This window comes from Sesamum indicum, linkage group LG4 (assembly GCF_026168435.1).
Source record: "Sesamum indicum cultivar Baizhima isolate 11 linkage group LG4, ASM2616843v1, whole genome shotgun sequence".
Classification (NCBI taxonomy): domain Eukaryota; kingdom Viridiplantae; phylum Streptophyta; class Magnoliopsida; order Lamiales; family Pedaliaceae; genus Sesamum; species Sesamum indicum.
The window spans coordinates 17,063,312-17,084,428 of NC_142660.1; the positions used below are offsets into that span (position 1 = coordinate 17,063,312).

The 21,117-nt window shown below is 59.8% G+C and overlaps 1 protein-coding gene across 1 annotated transcript; it reads right to left on the bottom strand.

Moving 5' to 3' along the window:
- Positions 1 to 4,013: 4,013 nt before the first annotated feature.
- Positions 4,014 to 19,070, bottom strand: LOC148788516 (uncharacterized). Its single transcript, XM_088880114.1, has 2 exons — positions 16,193 to 19,070; positions 4,014 to 4,168 (listed from the first exon to the last, which is right to left on the bottom strand). The coding sequence occupies exons 1-2, from the start codon at positions 19,068 to 19,070 to the stop codon at positions 4,014 to 4,016; spliced, it is 3,033 nt and encodes a 1,010-aa protein (XP_088736240.1).
- Positions 19,071 to 21,117: the final 2,047 nt, after the last annotated feature.

Consider the following 21,117-nt stretch of genomic DNA (forward strand, 5'->3'; position numbering starts at 1 on the left):
GCTAAGATTTCTGAATCCTCGCCCAACTACAAAACTCAAGCTCAAATCCCTGCCTGCTAGCACCCACAAGAAGGGGATTTTCAACCCCCAGCCCGACCGCAAACTCGAATTCCATTTCAAGCCCGGCCGCACCATGCCGCTCGTGGTGCCAGTGGAGCCCATGCTCCCCTCAAATCTCAACTCGGTAGTCCCCCTCGGAAATCCATCAACCAAAGAGCCCATAATATGGTGTCCGAATCCCCTCGAAGAACATTCGCAATTCTGCTCAATTATGCTCCTGACGAGCATCCAACGCACGGCTTAGTGGGTTGCTCCCACTCAAGCTCCGGACAAGTTGCCGTTTTTCTCATAACGGATGCTTATGCCCCTCTGGTTCTTGAAGCGTGCCATCTTTCCTCTAGACGCACTCTCATCTACCACAACAGCATTCCATCCGCCATTTCTGCTCGGCCACATACGGCTCATACCGACAACTGCCCACAAAACGAAGGGGTCTCAACATCCACTCCTCGCAACCCCAAGGGTGGCTTGTTCCAAGCACCTCATGTACAATTGTGCCTAAGCACCTCAACTTTCTGCTCGTCCTTCCCCGCTGGAAGGTTCCTCGAATCCACATGAGAAGGTGGCCCTTCATCCACCACTCTCCACAAAAGGTGGCATCTCGCACACCACAACGGCCTCAACGCCTAGATCACCTCCTGACTTGCGGCAATTCCGCACACATGGTTGCTTATCTCGCAATCGTGGCTCTCGCAGTCCACCCGACGCATCGGCATGTCCCCCTCTCGCTCAGGGAAGTCAAGATGAATTCTGAAAATTTGATATTCGTTTCATCCCAAAAAAATTTCGGACCACGGTTGACAGCTCGCTCCACATATCTGCGACGCTAACCCAACTGCCAACCAATATCATCGAAGTTGGACCGTAGCCGCTTGTCCTTTGAAGCAGCCCAAACTCGCGCAAAAGGACTCTACTCAACATGATCTCTGTGGCAGACATCCCCTAAAATCATACCGTCTCACAATCGGCTCGCTGAAGCATTTTAAAGCCCAAGACAACAAAGCCACACATCTGTGTCGTAATCCGGTCTGATCTTGTCTCAACTGACGATCTCAACTCAACTGAGCTCTACCTGATGTAGAGGCGTGTGCCAATCCAGATCTTCAACTGGGCACAATTCTCTTTTTGAAGAGCACAGAGCCCGGGTACCGGGCTCTGATACCAACTGTCACGGGCGGACTCTCTTGTCACGCAGCGGAATATATTTTTCGCCCGTGCGGCGTCTCAGGTTTCACCCAACCTTCGACCAGCCTTCGCACATCTCAGAGTTTACCGACTGTTCGTCGCGTGTCTTCGACACTGAAGCTCGCTAGCACGACATCTGAACGCATCCCTGCGCGGCACCGCGTGCCTTTGCGCTCGCCTATCCAAAACGCCCATGTTCGCCGAGGCTCTCGGCACGCACGCCTTAGCGTCTCTTAGCGGCCGGCCCCGACTAGCTAGTCTGCCGCCATGCGTCTCGCCCACAATCTCGGAACCCGCCGACGCATCCCTCGATGGCAAGGAGCATCCTCGCTCTGCCTCGGCATTACGGCGCTCCGCATGCGCCCGCAACGCCCGTCTCATGTCCAATGCACACTCGGGGCATCCTTGGCGCACGCCTTCGTCGTGGCCGTCTTTTATGCCTCGCCCGAGTAGGGCCGCACCTTAAGTCCGAGGCCCACATGATATGCCGACATCTTGCTTTGATCCTGCATGGCATGCCCGACATGCCTTCTTGCCTTTCGACGTGGCTACATAATTTGCCCACAATGCGGCGTCGCCCCACGACCGCTCATCTTGGCCAACGGACCCCCATGGACGGCTAGAACCCGATAGCGCGTGCCATGAGTTGGATCACGAGGTCTTGGAGTGCTTGCCTCGATCACCCATTCGCACGAGAGGTTTTGCCCCAAATATCTCGCAGCCCGCGGAGCAACCTTGCACGTCACACGGAACCTCTCGGCCGCATTTGTGCCCAACGTAGGCTGTCCTGGCCCTACGCTGCCCGTCCGGTTCCCATGCCTTTCGGGGACTCTAAACACTCCTTTGAGATGCCTAGAGCCGGCCCTTGGAGGCCCCAACATGCCCCCAAGAGATGCTCATTTAGTGCCGACGTTGCCTACCGCCACTGCCGTCGTGCACGGGGAGGGCCGGCTGGAGCTCACCGCATCATACCCCCCTTATAATAGGCTTAAGAAAGTTTTTCCTATTTCCAGCAGTAGACATTGAAAGGGGTTGAGGAGCGCACCTTTTTCGTATCTCCCTCAACCGACGTCCAAATCACGTGCCGCTTGAACCGTAGCGTAGCCTACGACTTCTACATCATAACTCTTGAATTTCAGCCCCATCCGATCATCCATCGCTGAGGAATTGCCCACGCAATATTCTGAAATTACAGTCTCGCCACTGCACTGGCAGACTCTGAAGATCATCGTCGTTTCCTACCCAAACGGAACCGTCTACCTCTGAAACATCTTGGAGGTATTCCCAACACTCCAAGGATCTCGCCATAGAAACAGTTTTGCAAATCTCGAAAGATAAAGCACTCTGCTTCATGCATTTCTCTCCTGCTCGCGCGCAGGGTGGCGCCTGATCGTCGCCCTTATATCTCCTTGCCCAAACGTCCTCGGAATGACTTCATACTTGGCGGATAGCATCCCCACACATCAAGGAAGTTCCCATACGAACAGTTTTGCAATCCCCAATCGGTAAGAGTCTCTGCTCGTAGGCCGTTTGTGCACCTGCGTGCCGGCCGGCCTCCCCTAGCCGCCCGCACGTACTCCGCAAGTCACTGCCGGCCGTCTTGCCTAAGGAGCGGCCAGTGACATTCTCCCCCACTCGATCCGTTGACGTCCTCGTCAACACATACACGAAGGATTGAGGTGTATGCGGTGCCCAATACTCTCTCTCAGTATCGCGCGACACCAGACCGTCCTCCTACTCTTTCGAGCACTTCGGTCGTGAAGTGCCTCTTCAGCACCCCACGTAATCTCCCCACAAACGGTGCCTCTGCCGCACCTGATGTGATCATCTCAACGCAAGTGGAAGTCCGTGTACTCGTCGACACCCTCTTCCCAAATCTGTGCTAAGCTCCCCCACAAAACATAGTGCCTCAAACGCACTCGATTCATCACGAAAATTCAAAGCGGAAGTCTGTGCCTCTCTCTGCACTCTCTTCCCAAAGTGGTGGGTAGCTCTCCACAATCGTACTCAATTTACAATTCAAATACCACAGGTCGGAAGTCTGTACACGCATTCTGTACTCTCTTCACGACTTTTCAAACGGGTGGGTAGCAAACTGTGCTTCAAGTCCCGTCAAGTGCGCCTCTGAAACTCTGATGTCCCTCAAAACAGTGCCTCAGATACACTCGAATTGATTTGGAACGACTGAAGTGTGGAGTCTGTGTGCACGCTTCACACTCTCTCCCCCACTCGAGGTGTTGCCGTCCTCGGCAAACACTCATACCCGCCGCTGCGGTTGTTCACACTTGAACCAACTTAAACGCACATGGGCCGGTTGCCCAAATTGTCGGAACCACGCCGCTCGTGGACCAAACATCTCTGCAAAGAGTCCTCTCTTGACTCAGCACAAAATAGGGTCACTGCCCTCAAAGATTGCGGGACTGGGATTTTCATTCACAACGCAACACAAGGCTAAGATTTCTGAATCCTCGCCCAACTACAAAACTCAAGCTCAAATCCCTGCCTGCTAGCACCCACAAGAAGGGGATTTTCAACCCCCAGCCCGACCGCAAACTCGAATTCCATTTCAAGCCCGGCCGCACCATGCCGCTCGTGGTGCCAGTGGAGCCCATGCTCCCCTCAAATCTCAACTCGGTAGTCCCCCTCGGAAATCCATCAACCAAAGAGCCCATAATATGGTGTCCGAATCCCCTCGAAGAACATTCGCAATTCTGCTCAATTATGCTCCTGACGAGCATCCAACGCACGGCTTAGTGGGTTGCTCCCACTCAAGCTCCGGACAAGTTGCCGTTTTTCTCATAACGGATGCTTATGCCCCTCTGGTTCTTGAAGCGTGCCATCTTTCCTCTAGACGCACTCTCATCTACCACAACAGCATTCCATCCGCCATTTCTGCTCGGCCACATACGGCTCATACCGACAACTGCCCACAAAACGAAGGGGTCTCAACATCCACTCCTCGCAACCCCAAGGGTGGCTTGTTCCAAGCACCTCATGTACAATTGTGCCTAAGCACCTCAACTTTCTGCTCGTCCTTCCCCGCTGGAAGGTTCCTCGAATCCACATGAGAAGGTGGCCCTTCATCCACCACTCTCCACAAAAGGTGGCATCTCGCACACCACAACGGCCTCAACGCCTAGATCACCTCCTGACTTGCGGCAATTCCGCACACATGGTTGCTTATCTCGCAATCGTGGCTCTCGCAGTCCACCCGACGCATCGGCATGTCCCCCTCTCGCTCAGGGAAGTCAAGATGAATTCTGAAAATTTGATATTCGTTTCATCCCAAAAAAATTTCGGACCACGGTTGACAGCTCGCTCCACATATCTGCGACGCTAACCCAACTGCCAACCAATATCATCGAAGTTGGACCGTAGCCGCTTGTCCTTTGAAGCAGCCCAAACTCGCGCAAAAGGACTCTACTCAACATGATCTCTGTGGCAGACATCCCCTAAAATCATACCGTCTCACAATCGGCTCGCTGAAGCATTTTAAAGCCCAAGACAACAAAGCCACACATCTGTGTCGTAATCCGGTCTGATCTTGTCTCAACTGACGATCTCAACTCAACTGAGCTCTACCTGATGTAGAGGCGTGTGCCAATCCAGATCTTCAACTGGGCACAATTCTCTTTTTGAAGAGCACAGAGCCCGGGTACCGGGCTCTGATACCAACTGTCACGGGCGGACTCTCTTGTCACGCAGCGGAATATATTTTTCGCCCGTGCGGCGTCTCAGGTTTCACCCAACCTTCGACCAGCCTTCGCACATCTCAGAGTTTACCGACTGTTCGTCGCGTGTCTTCGACACTGAAGCTCGCTAGCACGACATCTGAACGCATCCCTGCGCGGCACCGCGTGCCTTTGCGCTCGCCTATCCAAAATGCCCATGTTCGCCGAGGCTCTCGGCACGCACGCCTTAGCGTCTCTTAGCGGCCGGCCCCGACTAGCTAGTCTGCCGCCATGCGTCTCGCCCACAATCTCGGAACCCGCCGACGCATCCCTCGATGGCAAGGAGCATCCTCGCTCTGCCTCGGCATTACGGCGCTCCGCATGCGCCCGCAACGCCCGTCTCATGTCCAATGCACACTCGGGGCATCCTTGGCGCACGCCTTCGTCGTGGCCGTCTTTTATGCCTCGCCCGAGTAGGGCCGCACCTTAAGTCCGAGGCCCACATGATATGCCGACATCTTGCTTTGATCCCGCATGGCATGCCCGACATGCCTTCTTGCCTTTCGACGTGGCTACATAATTTGCCCACAATGCGGCGTCGCCCCACGACCGCTCATCTTGGCCAACGGACCCCCATGGACGGCTAGAACCCGATAGCGCGTGCCATGAGTTGGATCACGAGGTCTTGGAGTGCTTGCCTCGATCACCCATTCGCACGAGAGGTGTTGCCCCAAATATCTCGCAGCCCGCGGAGCAACCTTGCACGTCACACGGAACCTCTCGGCCGCATTTGTGCCCAACGTAGGCTGTCCTGGCCCTACGCTGCCCGTCCGGTTCCCATGCCTTTCGGGGACTCTAAACACTCCTTTGAGATGCCTAGAGCCGGCCCTTGGAGGCCCCCAACATGCCCCCAAGAGATGCTCATTTAGTGCCGACGTTGCCTACCGCCACTGCCGTCGTGCACGGGGAGGGCCGGCTGGAGCTCACCGCATCATACCCCCCTTATAATAGGCTTAAGAAAGTTTTTCCTATTTCCAGCAGTAGACATTGAAAGGGGTTGAGGAGCGCACCTTTTTCGTATCTCCCTCAACCGACGTCCAAATCATGTGCCGCTTGAACCGTAGCGTAGCCTACGACTTCTACATCATAACTCTTGAATTTCAGCCCCATCCGATCATCCATCGCTGAGGAATTGCCCACGCAATATTCTGAAATTACAGTCTCGCCACTGCACTGGCAGACTCTGAAGATCATCGTCGTTTCCTACCCAAACGGAACCGTCTACCTCTGAAACATCTTGGAGGTGTTCCCAACACTCCAAGGATCTCGCCATAGAAACAGTTTTGCAAATCTCGAAAGATAAAGCACTCTGCTTCATGCATTTCTCTCCTGCTCGCGCGCAGGGTGGCGCCTGATCGTCGCCCTTATATCTCCTTGCCCAAACGTCCTCGGAATGACTTCATACTTGGCGGATAGCATCCCCACACATCAAGGAAGTTCCCATACGAACAGTTTTGCAATCCCCAATCGGTAAGAGTCTCTGCTCGTAGGCCGTTTGTGCACCTGCGTGCCGGCCGGCCTCCCCTAGCCGCCCGCACGTACTCCGCAAGTCACTGCCGGCCGTCTTGCCTAAGGAGCGGCCAGTGACACTGTGCCCGCGCAGGCGCGCGCGCGCGGGCGCCCGACCGCCCTGCCTGTGCCCGCGCAGGCGCGCGCGCGCGGGCGCCCGTCCGCCCTGCCTGTGCCTGCGCAGGCGCGCGCGCGAGGGCGCCCGTCCGCCCTGCCTGTGCCCGCGCAGGCGCGCGCGCGAGGGCGCCCGTCGGCCCTGCCTGTGCCCGCGCAGGCGCGCGCGCGCGGGCGCCAGTCGGCCCTGCCTGTGCCCGCGCAGGCGCGCGCGCGCGGGCGCCGGTCGGCCATGCCTGTGCCCGCGCAGGCGCGCGCGCGCGGGCGCCAGTCGGCCATGCCTGTGGCCGCGCAGGCGCGCGCGCGCGGGCGCCAGTCTGCCGTGCGCGCGCGGCCGCCGGCCGGCGGCGTCTTCCGGCGGCGTCTTCCGGCGGCGGCGGCGGCCGGCGGTGGCTACCGGCCGGCGGTGGCTGCCTGCCGGCGGCGTATTCCGGCCGGTGGCGGCGGCGGCGGCGGCGGCGGCCGGCGGCGGTTTTTTCCCAAATTTTTTTCAAACTTTTGCGACGCATAATATAACTGAATATAATAAAATAAATATTTCGCGATACAAATACGATGCATAAAAAATTAAAAAATTATTCTAATGTGACTTCATATTTTTCCCTTTTTTCCCTTTTATTTATTATTTTTTTAATAATTAAAATAATTAAATAAATATTTTCATAACTCAAAAATAAATAATTTCGACAAAAATTAATTAGTCATGTGATTTTGCGGTGACGTGATTTCGGCAGCGTCCGCAAAGGCGCGCGCGCACACGTCGGCAGCATCCGCAAAGGCGCGCGCGCGCACGCGGGGCTGTTTCCGCAAAGGCGCGCGCGCGCACGCGGGGCTGTTTCCGCACCTGCGCGCTCGCGCCGGCGGGGCTGTTTCCGCAAAGGCGCGCGCGCGCACGCGGGGCTGTTTCCGCACCGGCGCGCGCGCGCTCGCGGGGCTGTTTCCGCACCGGCGCGCTCGCGCCGGCGGGGCTGTTTCCGCAAAGACGCGCGCGCGCACGCGGGGCTGTTTCCGCACCGGCGCGCTCGCGCAGGCGGGGCTGTTTCCGCACACGCGCCGGCAGCGTCCGCACAGGTGCGCGCGCGCACGTCGGCAGTGGCTTCCTACACGGGCGCCCGTCTGCTGCCGACAGGCCTGCACGCGCGCACGTCGGCAGTAGTCGGGCAGGCGGCGTCTGCCGCCGTCGGCAGTTTTTTCCCGATGCTTCTTCAATCTTCTGCGAAGCATAATATAACATAATATAATAAAATAAATATTTCGCGATTCAAATACGATGCGTAAAAAATTAAAATATTATTCTAATCTGTCTTCATATTTTTCCCTTTTTTCCCATTTATTTATTATTTTTTTTAATAATTAAAATAATTAAACAAATATTTTAAATTAATAATTAATAATAATTATTTTAATTAAAATAATTAAATTAATCGTGTGATTTTGGGGCGACGTGAAAAGTTTTATGCTGCGGCCGCCCATGGCGCGCGCGCGCACGGCGGCAGTGCCCGAGCAGGCGCGGGAGCACGCCGTTTTTCCCTTTTTTCCCATTTATTTATTATTTTTTTTAATAATTAAAATAATTAAATAAATATTTTAAATTAATAATTAATAATAATTATTTTAATTAAAATAATTAAATTAATCGTGTGATTTTGAGGCGACGTGAAAATTTTTATGCTGCGGCCGCCCAAGGCGCGCGCGCGCACGGCGGCAGTGCCCGAGCAGGCGCGGGCGCACGCCGGCAGTGCCCGCGCTGGCGCGCGCGCGGGCGCCCGTCGGCAGTGCCCGCGCGGGGGCGCCCGTCGGCAGTGCCCGACCGGGCGCAGGCGCGGGCGCCCGACCGCCCTGCCTGTGCCCGCGCAGGCGCGGCCGCCCGTCGGCAGTGCCCGCGCGGGGGCGCCCGTCGGCAGTGCCCGACCGGGCGCAGGCGCGGGCGCCCGACCGCCCTGCCTGTGCCCGCGCAGGCGCGGCCGCCCGTCGGCAGTGCCCGCGCGGGGGCGCCCGTCGGCAGTGCCCGAGCGGGCGCAGGCGCGGGCGCCCGACCGCCCTGCCTGTGCCCGCGCAGGCGCGGGCGCCCGACCGCCCTGCCTGTGCCCGCGCAGGCGCGGGCGCCCGTCCGCCCTGCCTGTGCCCGCGCAGGCGCGCGCGCGCGGGCGCCCGGCCGCCCTGCCTGTGCCCGCGCAGGCGCGCGCGCGCGGGCGCCCGGCCGCCCTGCCTGTGCCCGCGCAGGCGCGTGCGCGCGGGCGCCCTACCGCCCTGCCTGTGCCCGCGCAGGCGCGCGCGCGCGGGCGCCCGTCCGCCCTGCCTGTGCCCGCGCAGGCGCGCGCGCGCGGGCGCCCGACCGCCCTGCCTGTGCCCGCGCAGGCGCGCGCGCGCGGGCGCCCGTCCGCCCTGCCTGTGCCCGCGCAGGCGCGCGCGCGCGGGCGCCCGTCCGCCCTGCCTGTGCCCGCGCAGGCGCGCGCGCGCGGGCGCCCGTCCGCCCTGCCTGTGCCCGCGCAGGCGCGCGCGCGAGGGCGCCCGTCGGCCCTGCCTGTGCCCGCGCAGGCGCGCGCGCGGGCGCCAGTCGGCCCTACCTGTGCCCGCGCAGGCGCGCGCGCGCGGGCGCCGGTCGGCCATGCCTGTGCCCGCGCAGGCGCGCGCGCACGGGCGCCGGTCGGCCATGCCTGTGCCCGCGCAGGCGCGCGCGCGCGGGCGCCGGTCGGCCATGCCTGTGCCCGCGCAGGCGCGCGCGCGCGGGCGCCAGTCGGCCATGCCTGTGGCCGCGCAGGCGCGCGCGCGCGGGCGCCAGTCTGCCGTGCGCGCGCGGCCGCCGGCCGGCGGCGTTTGCCGGCCGGCGGTGGCTGCCGGCCGGCGGCGGCGGCGGCCGGCGGTGGCTGCCTGCCGGCGGCGGTTTTTTCCCAAATTTTTTTCAAACTTTTGCGACGCATAATATAACTGAATATAATAAAATAAATATTTCGCGATACAAATACGATGCATAAAAAATTAAAAAATTATTCTAATGTGACTTCATATTTTTCCCTTTTTTCCCTTTTATTTATTATTTTTTTAATAATTAAAATAATTAAATAAATATTTTCATAACTCAAAAATAAATAATTTCGACAAAAATTAATTAGTCATGTGATTTTGCGGTGACGTGATTTCGGCAGCGTCCGCAAAGGCGCGCGCGCACACGTCGGCAGCGTCCGCAAAGGCGCGCGCGCGCACGCGGGGCTGTTTCCGCAAAGGCGCGCGCGCGCACGCGGGGCTGTTTCCGCACCGGCGCGCGCGCGCTCGCGGGGCTGTTTCCGCAAAGACGCGCGCGCGCACGCGGGGCTGTTTCCGCACCGGCGCGCTCGCGCAGGCGGGGCTGTTTCCGCACACGCGCCGGCAGCGTCCGCACAGGCGCGCGCGCGCACGTCGGCAGTGGCTTCCTACACGGGCGCCCGTCTGCTGCCGACAGGCCTGCGCGCGCGCACGTCGGCAGTAGTCGGGCAGGCGGCGTCTGCCGCCGTCGGCAGTTTTTTCCCGATGCTTCTTCAATCTTCTGGGACGCATAATATAACATAATATAATAAAATAAATATTTCGCGATTCAAATACGATGCGTAAAAAATTAAAATATTATTCTAATCTGTCTTCATATTTTTCCCTTTTTTCCCATTTATTTATTATTTTTTTTAATAATTAAAATAATTAAACAAATATTTTAAATTAATAATTAATAATAATTATTTTAATTAAAATAATTAAATTAATCGTGTGATTTTGGGGCGACGTGAAAATTTTTATGCTGCGGCCGCCCACGGCGCGCGCGCGCACGGCGGCAGTGCCCGAGCAGGCGCGGGCGCACGCCGTTTTTCCCTTTTTTCCCATTTATTTATTATTTTTTTTAATAATTAAAATAATTAAATAAATATTTTAAATTAATAATTAATAATAATTATTTTAATTAAAATAATTAAATTAATCGTGTGATTTTGAGGCGACGTGAAAATTTTTATGCTGCGGCCGCCCAAGGCGCGCGCGCGCACGGCGGCAGTGCCCGAGCAGGCGCGGGCGCACGCCGGCAGTGCCCGCGCTGGCGCGCGCGCGGGCGCCCGTCGGCAGTGCCCGCGCGGGGGCGCCCGTCGGCAGTGCCCGACCGGGCGCAGGCGCGGGCGCCCGACCGCCCTGCCTGTGCCCGCGCAGGCGCGGCCGCCCGTCGGCAGTGCCCGCGCGGGGGCGCCCGTCGGCAGTGCCCGACCGGGCGCAGGCGCGGGCGCCCGACCGCCCTGCCTGTGCCCGCGCAGGCGCGGCCGCCCGTCGGCAGTGCCCGCGCGGGGGCGCCCGTCGGCAGTGCCCGACCGGGCGCAGGCGCGGCCGCCCGTCGGCAGTGCCCGCGCGGGCGCGCGCGCGGGGGCGCCCGTCGGCAGTGCCCGAGCGGGCGCAGGCGCGGGCGCCCGGCCGCCCTGCCTGTGCCCGCGCAGGCGCGCGCGCGCGGGCGCCCGGCCGCCCTGCCTGTGCCCGCGCAGGCGCGTGCGCGCGGGCGCCCTACCGCCCTGCCTGTGCCCGCGGAGGCGCGCGCGCGCGGGCGCCCGACCGCCCTGCCTGTGCCCGCGCAGGCGCGCGCGCGCGGGCGCCCGTCCGCCCTGCCTGTGCCCGCGCAGGCGCGCGCGCGTGGGCGCCCGTCCGCCCTGCCTGTGCCCGCGCAGGCGCGCGCGCGAGGGCGCCCGTCCGCCCTGCCTGTGCCCGCGCAGGCGCGCGCGCGAGGGCGCCCGTCGGCCCTGCCTGTGCCCGCGCAGGCGCGCGCGCGCGGGCGCCAGTCGGCCCTGCCTGTGCCCGCGCAGGCGCGCGCGCGCGGGCGCCGGTCGGCCATGCCTGTGCCCGCGCAGGCGCGCGCGCGCGGCCGCCGGTCGGCCATGCCTGTGCCCGCGCAGGCGCGCGCGCGCGGGCGCCGGTCGGCCATGCCTGTGCCCGCGGAGGCGCGCGCGCGCTGGCGCCAGTCGGCCATGGCTGTGGCCGCGCAGGCGCGCGCACGCGGGCGCCAGTCTGCCGTGCGCGCGCGGCCGCCGGCCGGCGGCGGCGGCCGGCGGCGTCTTCCGGCGGCGGCGGCCGGCGGTGGCTGCCGGCCGTCGGCGGCGGCGGCCGGCGGTGGCTGCCTGCCGGCGGCGTATTCCGGCCGGCGGCGGCGGCCGGCGGCGTCTTCCGGCCGGCGGCGGTTTTTTCCCAAATTTTTTTCAAACTTTTGCGACGCATAATATAACTGAATATAATAAAATAAATATTTCGCGATACAAATACGATGCATAAAAAATTAAAAAATTATTCTAATGTGACTTCATATTTTTCCCTTTTTTCCCTTTTATTTATTATTTTTTTAATAATTAAAATAATTAAATAAATATTTTCATAACTCAAAAATAAATAATTTCGACAAAAATTAATTAGTCATGTGATTTTGCGGTGACGTGATTTCGGCAGCGTCCGCAAAGGCGCGCGCGCACACGTCGGCAGCGTCCGCAAAGGCGCGCGCGCGCACGCGGGGCTGTTTCCGCAAAGGCGCGCGCGCGCACGCGGGGCTGTTTCCGCACCTGCGCGCTCGCGCCGGCGGGGCTGTTTCCGCAAAGGCGCGCACGCGCACGCGGGGCTGTTTCCGCACCGGCGCGCGCGCGCTCGCGGGGCTGTTTCCGCACCGGCGCGCTCGCGCCGGCGGGGCTGTTTCCGCAGAGACGCGCGCGTGCACGCGGGGCTGTTTCCGCACCGGCGCGCTCGCGCAGGCGGGGCTGTTTCCGCACACGCGCCGGCAGCGTCCGCACAGGCGCGCGCGCGCACGTCGGCAGTAGTCGGGCAGGCGGCGTCTGCCGCCGTCGGCAGTTTTTTCCCGATGCTTCTTCAATCTTCTGGGACGCATAATATAACATAATATAATAAAATAAATATTTCGCGATTCAAATACGATGCGTAAAAAATTAAAATATTATTCTAATCTGTCTTCATATTTTTCCCTTTTTTCCCATTTATTTATTATTTTTTTTAATAATTAAAATAATTAAACAAATATTTTAAATTAATAATTAATAATAATTATTTTAATTAAAATAATTAAATTAATCGTGTGATTTTGGGGCGACGTGAAAATTTTTATGCTGCGGCCGCCCAAGGCGCGCGCGCGCACGGCGGCAGTGCCCGAGCAGGCGCGGGCGCACGCCGTTTTTCCCTTTTTTCCCATTTATTTATTATTTTTTTTAATAATTAAAATAATTAAATAAATATTTTAAATTAATAATTAATAATAATTATTTTAATTAAAATAATTAAATTAATCGTGTGATTTTGAGGCGACGTGAAAATTTTTATGCTGCGGCCGCCCAAGGCGCGCGCGCGCACGGCGGCAGTGCCCGAGCAGGCGCGGGCGCACGCCGGCAGTGCCCGAGCAGGCGCGGGCGCACGCCGGCAGTGCCCGCGCTGGTGCGCGCGCGGGCGCCCGTCGGCAGTGCCCGACCGGGCGCAGGCGCGGGCGCCCGACCGCCCTGCCTGTGCCCGCGCAGGCGCGGCCGCCCGTCGGCAGTGCCCGCGCGGGGGCGCCCGTCGGCAGTGCCCGACCGGGCGCAGGCGCGGGCGCCCGACCGCCCTGCCTGTGCCCGCGCAGGCGCGGCCGCCCGTCGGCAGTGCCCGCGCGGGGGCGCCCGTCGGCAGTGCCCGACCGGGCGCAGGCGCGGGCGCCCGACCGCCCTGCCTGTGCCGCGCAGGCGCGGCCGCCCGTCGGCAGTGCCCGCGCGGGCGCGCGCGCGGGGGCGCCCGTCGGCAGTGCCCGAGCGGGCGCAGGCGCGGGCGCCCGACCGCCCTGCCTGTGCCCGCGCAGGCGCGGGCGCCCGACCGCCCTGCCTGTGCCCGCGCAGGCGCGGGCGCCCGTCCGCCCTCCCTGTGCCCGCGCAGGCGCGCGCGCGCGGGCGCCCGGCCGCCCTGCCTGTGCCCGCGCAGGCGCGCGCGCGCGGGCGCCCGGCCGCCCTGCCTGTGCCCGCGCAGGCGCGCGCGCGCGGACGCCCTACCGCCCTTCCTGTGCCCGCGCAGGCGCGCGCGCGCGGGCGCCCTTCCGCCCTGCCTGTGCCCGCGCAGGCGCGCGCGCGCGGGCGCCCGTCCGCCCTGCCTGTGCCCGCGCAGGCGCGCGCGCGAGGGCGCCCGTCCGCCCTGCCTGTGCCCGCGCAGGCGCGCGCGCGAGGGCGCCCGTCGGCCCTGCCTGTGCCCGCGCAGGCGCGCGCGCGCGGGCGCCGGTCGGCCATGCCTGTGCCCGCGCAGGCGCGCGCGCGCGGGCGCCGGTCGGCCATGCCTGTGCCCGCGCGGGCGCGCGCGCGCGGGCGCCAGTCGGCCATGCCTGTGGCCGCGCAGGCGCGCGCGCGCGGGCGCCAGTCTGCCGTGCGCGCGCGGCCGCCGGCCGGCGGCGTTTGCCGGCCGGCGGCGTCTTCCGGCGGCGGCGGCGGCGGCCGGCGGTGGCTGCCTGCCGGCGGCGTATTCCGGCCGGCGGCGGCGGCGGCGGCCGGCGGCGGTTTTTTCCCAAATTTTTTTCAAACTTTTGCGACGCATAATATAACTGAATATAATAAAATAAATATTTCGCGATACAAATACGATGCATAAAAAATTAAAAAATTATTCTAATGTGACTTCATATTTTTCCCTTTTTTCCCTTTTATTTATTATTTTTTTAATAATTAAAATAATTAAATAAATATTTTCATAACTCAAAAATAAATAATTTCGACAAAAATTAATTAGTCATGTGATTTTGCGGTGACGTGATTTCGGCAGCGTCCGCAAAGGCGCGCGCGCACACGTCGGCAGCGTCCGCAAAGGCGCGCGCGCGCACGCGGGGCTGTTTCCGCAAAGGCGCGCGCGCGCACGCGGGGCTGTTTCCGCAAAGGCGCGCGCGCGCACGCCGTGCTGTTTCCGCACTTGCGCGCTCGCGCCGGCGGGGCTGTTTCCGCAAAGGCGCGCGCGCGCACGCGGGGCTGTTTCCGCACCGGCGCGCGCGCGCTCGCGGGGCTGTTTCCGCACCGGCGCGCTCGCGCCGGCGGGGCTGTTTCCGCAAAGACGCGCGCGCGCACGCGGGGCTGTTTCCGCACCGGCGCGCTCGCGCAGGCGGGGCTGTTTCCGCACACGCGCCGGCAGCGTCCGCACAGGCGCGCGCGCGCACGTCGGCAGTGGCTTCCTACACGGGCGCCCGTCTGCTGCCGACAGGCCTGCGCGCGCGCACGTCGGCAGTAGTCGGGCAGGCGGCGTCTGCCGCCGTCGGCAGTTTTTTCCCGATGCTTCTTCAATCTTCTGGGACGCATAATATAACATAATATAATAAAATAAATATTTCGCGATTCAAATACGATGCGTAAAAAATTAAAATATTATTCTAATCTGTCTTCATATTTTTCCCTTTTTTCCCATTTATTTATTATTTTTTTTAATAATTAAAATAATTAAACAAATATTTTAAATTAATAATTAATAATAATTATTTTAATTAAAATAATTAAATTAATCGTGTGATTTTGGGGCGACGTGAAAATTTTTATGCTGCGGCCGCCCAAGGCGCGCGCGCGCACGGCGGTAGTGCCCGAGCAGGCGCGGGCGCACGCCGTTTTTCCCTTTTTTCCCATTTATTTATTATTTTTTTTAATAATTAAAATAATTAAATAAATATTTTAAATTAATAATTAATAATAATTATTTTAATTAAAATAATTAAATTAATCGTGTGATTTTGAGGCGACGTGAAAATTTTTATGCTGCGGCCGCCCAAGGCGCGCGCGCGCACGGCGGCAGTGCCCGAGCAGGCGCGGGCGCACGCCGGCAGTGCCCGCGCTGGCGCGCGCGCGGGCGCCCGTCGGCAGTGCCCGCGCGGGGGCGCCCGTCGGCAGTGCCCGACCGGGCGCAGGCGCGGGCGCCCGACCGCCCTGCCTGTGCCCGCGCAGGCGCGGCCGCCCATCGGCAGTGCCCGCGCGGGGGCGCCCGTCGGCAGTGCCCGACCGGGCGCAGGCGCGGGCGCCCGACCGCCCTGCCTGTGCCCGCGCAGGCGCGGCCGCCCGTCGGCAGTGCCCGCCTCTCACGAGGCGCCTATCACACAGCGCGTCGTGTGGCTAGTAGTCCGCTGACTACGTCCGCCAATACCTCCGCTCGGCACAAATGCAGCGCGCCGAATATATCAGAGTCGGGAGGAACAAATCACAAAACAGTAAATTGCGCACGCGGATTCAGAAAACCAAATTGCATTAAACTGAAAATGCGTATACAATGATCAACGATGCTAGAGCAAGGGGTTCGCCTTGAGGGGGACTCCAACACGTCACTAAACCAAGCTTCTTGAACTCATTCCCCCCTATAATAGGCTTAAAAAAATAAATCCTATTGTCTACACTAGACACTAGAAAAGCTGAAATTTGCAACTCAAGAGGCATAACGTCCCCTTGAGGAATCTAAACAACAGAAAGCAAATAACAAAGCAGTAACAAAGCAATAAAAGGCCTACACCTAGGACTCTAAGACTAGTTGGTTGTCCAGCGTCTGTCGATGAAGGCTGAGTGGTCGGCCATGTAGAACGGTTGAGTGGCCGAAGTGCGCGTCACTGGGCCTAGTGAATGGGCAACCCGTGACATTCTCCCCCACCTGAGATAGCGACGTCCCTGGCGCTACGGAAGCATGGTACGCTTCGACAAGAGGTAGAAACGCCTTTAGGTTTGTCACTCGCTCCCAAGTGTACTCCTCGTTGCTGCATCCCCTCCATTTCACCAAGTACTCTGTGTGGTCTTTCTTCGCGGTACTCGTCACTCGGTGATCTAGGATTGCTTCAGCCACCTTCTCCTTCGTCTTCTTCAATTCGAGTTGTGGGCGGCTGGGTTGATTGCGGGTATCGTCTTCCTTGTCTGCTGAATACTTCTTCAATTGGCTGACATGGAAAACGTTGTGGATCTTCCACCACGGCGGCAACTCCACCTTGTACGCCACCGTCCCAATACGCCTAAGGACAGGCAAAGGACCAACATATTTCTGCATCAACCGAGGATCTCTCCACCTTGATGACTTTGACAATTTCGGATTCGGGACCTTCACCAGCACCAGGTCTCCCGCATTGAACTCAATGAAGCGGCGATTCAGATCTGCATACTTCTTCATCCGCTTCTGAGCTGTCTCCAGGCAACTTCTAACGATATCAACATTCTTCTTCCACTCCTGGGAGAAACGTCGAGTAAGAGGGGATCTCACACTTTGGGAGATGTCAAGAGTGTGAGGAAGGAGCGGTTGCTGCCCAGTAACGATTTCAAAAGCGCTCTTGTTGATAGTGGAAGAGCTCTTTTGAACATTGAAATATAGCTGAGCGACATCCAGGAGCTTCACCCAATCCTTCTGCGTACCTCGCACAAAGTGCCGAAGGTAGTCCTTCAACGTAGAATTAAAGCATTTTGTCTGACCATCGGACTGTGGATGATAGCCCGAGCTCATGGAACGTGTGGACCCGAGAAGTTTGAACAACTCGGTCCGGAAGACGCCAGTGAATCGGGAGTCACGATCACTGACAATATCTTTTGGCAGTCCCCAATGCTTGACGATGTGCTTGAAAAAGAGATGAGCTGTCCCTTCTGCTGTAACGTGTTTGGGTGCTGCGATAAATGTAGCATATTTTGATAAGCGATCTACCACGACGATGATAGAGCCTAAGTTCTCGACCTTAGGCAATCCAGAGATGTAATCCATGGAGACGCTCTCCCATGGACGCTTTGGGATGGGAAGTGGTTGCAGCAGACCGGCCTTCTTCTGATGGTCTGCCTTGTCCTGCTGACAAATCAAACAAGTGCGGACATGCGTCTCGACATCGTCCCGCATCTGTGGCCAATGATAGGCCCTCCGCACCGAAGCAAACGTGCGGTCCTGTCCTTGGTGTCCCGCCCAAAGTGTGTCGTGGCATTCGGAAAGAAGTGATTTCCGTAGGTCCCCGCCTCTCGGAACGTATACGCGGTTTCCCTTGGTCATCAGCAATCCATCCTCGATCCAAAAGTGTCGAGCCTTGCCCTGCTCGACAAGCCGAATCAGGCATCGCGCTGCGGGATCTCTCGGTAGTAACTCCCGCACCTGATCCTTCGTAGAGATAGCAGCCGCGCTAGAAGAGAGCGCTGCTATCGACTCCAAGTTCGCCAAGTCCGCCCTGCGGCTCAAGGCGTCTGCTAACTGCTTCCTAAGCTCCACAAGCTTAGGTTGCGGCATTCTGTACGGTGCCCTAGCGGGCGGTCTCGTGCCAGGCACCAACTCGATCTCGTGATCCACTGCCCTCTTCGGTGGTAGCTTCCGAGGCAGCTCGTCTGGCATCACGTCTTTAGACTCCCCCAACAGTTCCTTACTACCGCCCGGGGTGGGCCCTGACACCTCTTCCATCTCTTCAAAACAAAGGGTACCCAAGTAGGAGATCTCATCCTGCTTGTGCCCCTTCTCAAACTGCATGGCCGACAAGTTCTTCTCTCCAGTACGTCCGGCCAAGGTAGGAATGACACACGGCTTCGCCCCCAACATCATCAGCGAATCGGCATGAGGTAAGACAGCAGTGCGTGTATCCCGTAGAAATTCAAGCCCAAGGATAAGCTTGAAGTCGTCCATTGCCACAACAGAAAGATTGGTCTTGCCCTCATAAGCACCAACCTTAATCAGCACAGACTTGGCTACACCGGCAATGGGTTGTGCAGCCGAGTTGATCGCCTTCACACGCCCAACTCCCTTCTCCAGCACGAGCCCGAGTCTCTCCACTTCGGCGCTCGCAAGGTAGTTGTGAGAGGCTCCAGTGTCGATCATGGCTCGAATCGGCTTGCCATGAATCTTCACATCCACGAACATCAACCCTTTCTTCCTAGGAATCCGGGGCTGAACATCTTCTTCTTTTTCCGGCTGCTCCACAGTAAGCGCCGGGATGGTCCTTTTCGCAAGGGGTGGCGCAACTCTCTTTGCCGCCACCGTAGAGAATGTGTTGCACCATTGGTTTACGGCCCCCAAGTTGTCCTCGTACTCCTCCGTGTCATTCTCACCACCTGCCTCTGCTTGTGGCTCCACACTCTTTGAGGACGACGCCTTGTCGGTAAAGGTCGTTGCCAATGCATTCAACACCTGTCTCTTCGGGCAATCCCGATACATATGCGGACCATCGCAGATCAAACACCCTCTCCTCCTCTCGGGTGCTCCCTGCCTGTTCTCCTGGGGCCTGTTCCTGTCCGAACCGCCCTGTGAACCATTCTGAGCATGGGGCCTCTGGTCTCCCCCACCTCTGTTGAAGTTATTCCTGAACCATCTCGTCCCATTCGACTTCTCCCGCTCAGGACTAGGCGTCGCCTGCCTATCCTTTTGAGTCTCTAGGTTGAAATCGGCCAGGCGTTCGGCTGCGATGATAGCCGAACTCAAATCAGTCACTCGTTGCCTCTGCAACTCGTTTCTCGCCCACTGTTTCAAGCCTTCCATTAAAGTGAACAGCTTGTCTGCCTCCGACATGTCTCGGATGTTCAGCATCAGCGCTGAGAAAGCTTTGACATAACGGAACCTGTATGTTCAAGCTTTCGCAATGCCCTCCTGGCATTGTACTCCACATTCTCGGGGAAGAACTGCTCTCTGATCGCCTCCCGTAGAAGAGCCCACGTGTCGAGCTGTATTTGATGAGCCTGGATTTCCGCAAACTTGGTCCGCCACCACAGCTTTGCGTCACCAGTCAGGTACATGGTCGCAGTCGCAACCTTCCTTGCCTCGTCCCGCACGTCTGCCGCAAGGAAGTACTGCTCCATGTCGAAGAGGAAGTTCTCGACCTCCTTCGCATCACGCTCACCGCTATAGGCCTTCGGTTCTGGTATTCGAAGCCTAGCACCGGGGTCGTGAGCAACCATAGGCGTGCTACCCACTGCACGCTGGAGCAGTCCAATCTGAATGGACATCTGCTCCATGTCACGCCGCATATCGGCAATGCTGTCGTTTCCGAATACGCCAGCCATCTCCTGAATCACCTGCCGACATTCGTCCAACTCCGAATTCAGCACCGTGATCTCAGATTCCAGGGAAGAGACCTTCGTCTCCAATTCCACCAACCGGGAGTGTCCGTCCTCCGGGTTCTCAGCTCTCTCGCTGGATGAAGCTGCGGCATGTCGCGGGCTTTCCGGATCTTGCCCCGATGCCTTCGCAGCAGTAGCGGTGCGCCTCGGCCCCATAGTGGCACGAGGCTCTGATACCACCTCTCACGAGGCGCCTATCACACAGCGCGTCGTGTGGCTAGTAGTCCGCTGACTACGTCCGCCAATACCTCCGCTCGGCACAAATGCAGCGCGCCGAATATATCAGAGTCGGGAGGAACAAATCACAAAACAGTAAATTGCGCACGCGGATTCAGAAAACCAAATTGCATTAAACTGAAAATGCGTATACAATGATCAACGATGCTAGAGCAAGGGGTTCGCCTTGAGGGGGACTCCAACACGTCACTAAACCAAGCTTCTTGAACTCATTCCCCCCTATAATAGGCTTAAAAAAATAAATCCTATTGTCTACACTAGACACTAGAAAAGCTGAAATTTGCAACTCAAGAGGCATAACGTCCCCTTGAGGAATCTAAACAACAGAAAGCAAATAACAAAGCAGTAACAAAGCAATAAAAGGCCTACACCTAGGACTCTAAGACTAGTTGGTTGTCCAGCGTCTGTCGATGAAGGCTGAGTGGTCGGCCATGTAGAACGGTTGAGTGGCCGAAGTGCGCGTCACGGGGCCTAGTGAATGGGCAACCCGTGACACCGCGCGGGGGCGCCCGTCGGCAGTGCCCGACCGGGCGCAGGCGCGGGCGCCCGACCGCCCTGCCTGTGCCGCGCAGGCGCGGCCGCCCGTCGGCAGTGCCCGCGCGGGCGCGCGCGCGGGGGCGCCCGTCGGCAGTGCCCGAGCGGGCGCAGGCGCGGGCGCCCGACCGCCCTGCCTGTGCCCGCGCAGGCGCGCGCGCGCGGGCGCCCGGCCGCCCTGCCTGTGCCCGCGCAGGCGCGCGCGCGCGGGCGCCCGGCCGCCCTGCCTGCCCTACCTGTGCCCGCGCAGGCGCGTGCGCGCGGGCGCCCTACCGCCCTGCCTGTGCCCGCGCGCGCGCGCGGGGCGCCCGTCCGCCCTGCCTGTGCCCGCGCAGGCGCGCGCGCGCGGGCGCCCGACCGCCCTGCCTGTGCCCGCGCAGGCGCGCGCGCGCGGGCGCCCGTCCGCCCTGCCTGTGCCCGCGCAGGCGCGCGCGCGCGGGCGCCCGTCCGCCCTGCCTGCCTGTGCCCGCGCAGGCGCGCGCGCGAGGGCGCCCGTCCGCCCTGCCTGTGCCCGCGCAGGCGCGCGCGCGAGGGCGCCCGTCGGCCCTGCCTGTGCCCGCGCAGGCGCGCGCACGCGGGCGCCGGTCGGCCCTGCCTGTGCCCGCGCAGGCGCGCGCTGCCCGCGCAGGCGCGCGTGCGCGGGCGCCGGTCGGCCATGCCTGTGCCCGCGCAGGCGCGCTCGCGCGGGCGCCAGTCGGCCATGCCTGTGGCCGCGCAGGCGCGCGCGC

Coding starts and splice junctions, on each gene's coding strand:
- LOC148788516 (XM_088880114.1), bottom strand. CDS start 19,070: ATGTCGGAGGCAGACAAGCTGTTCACTTTAATGGAAGGCTTGAAACAG. Junction 4,169..16,192: donor GGTGGGGGAGAATGTCACGG/GTTGCCCATTCA, acceptor TTTTGTGGGCAG/TTGTCGGTATGAGCCGTATG.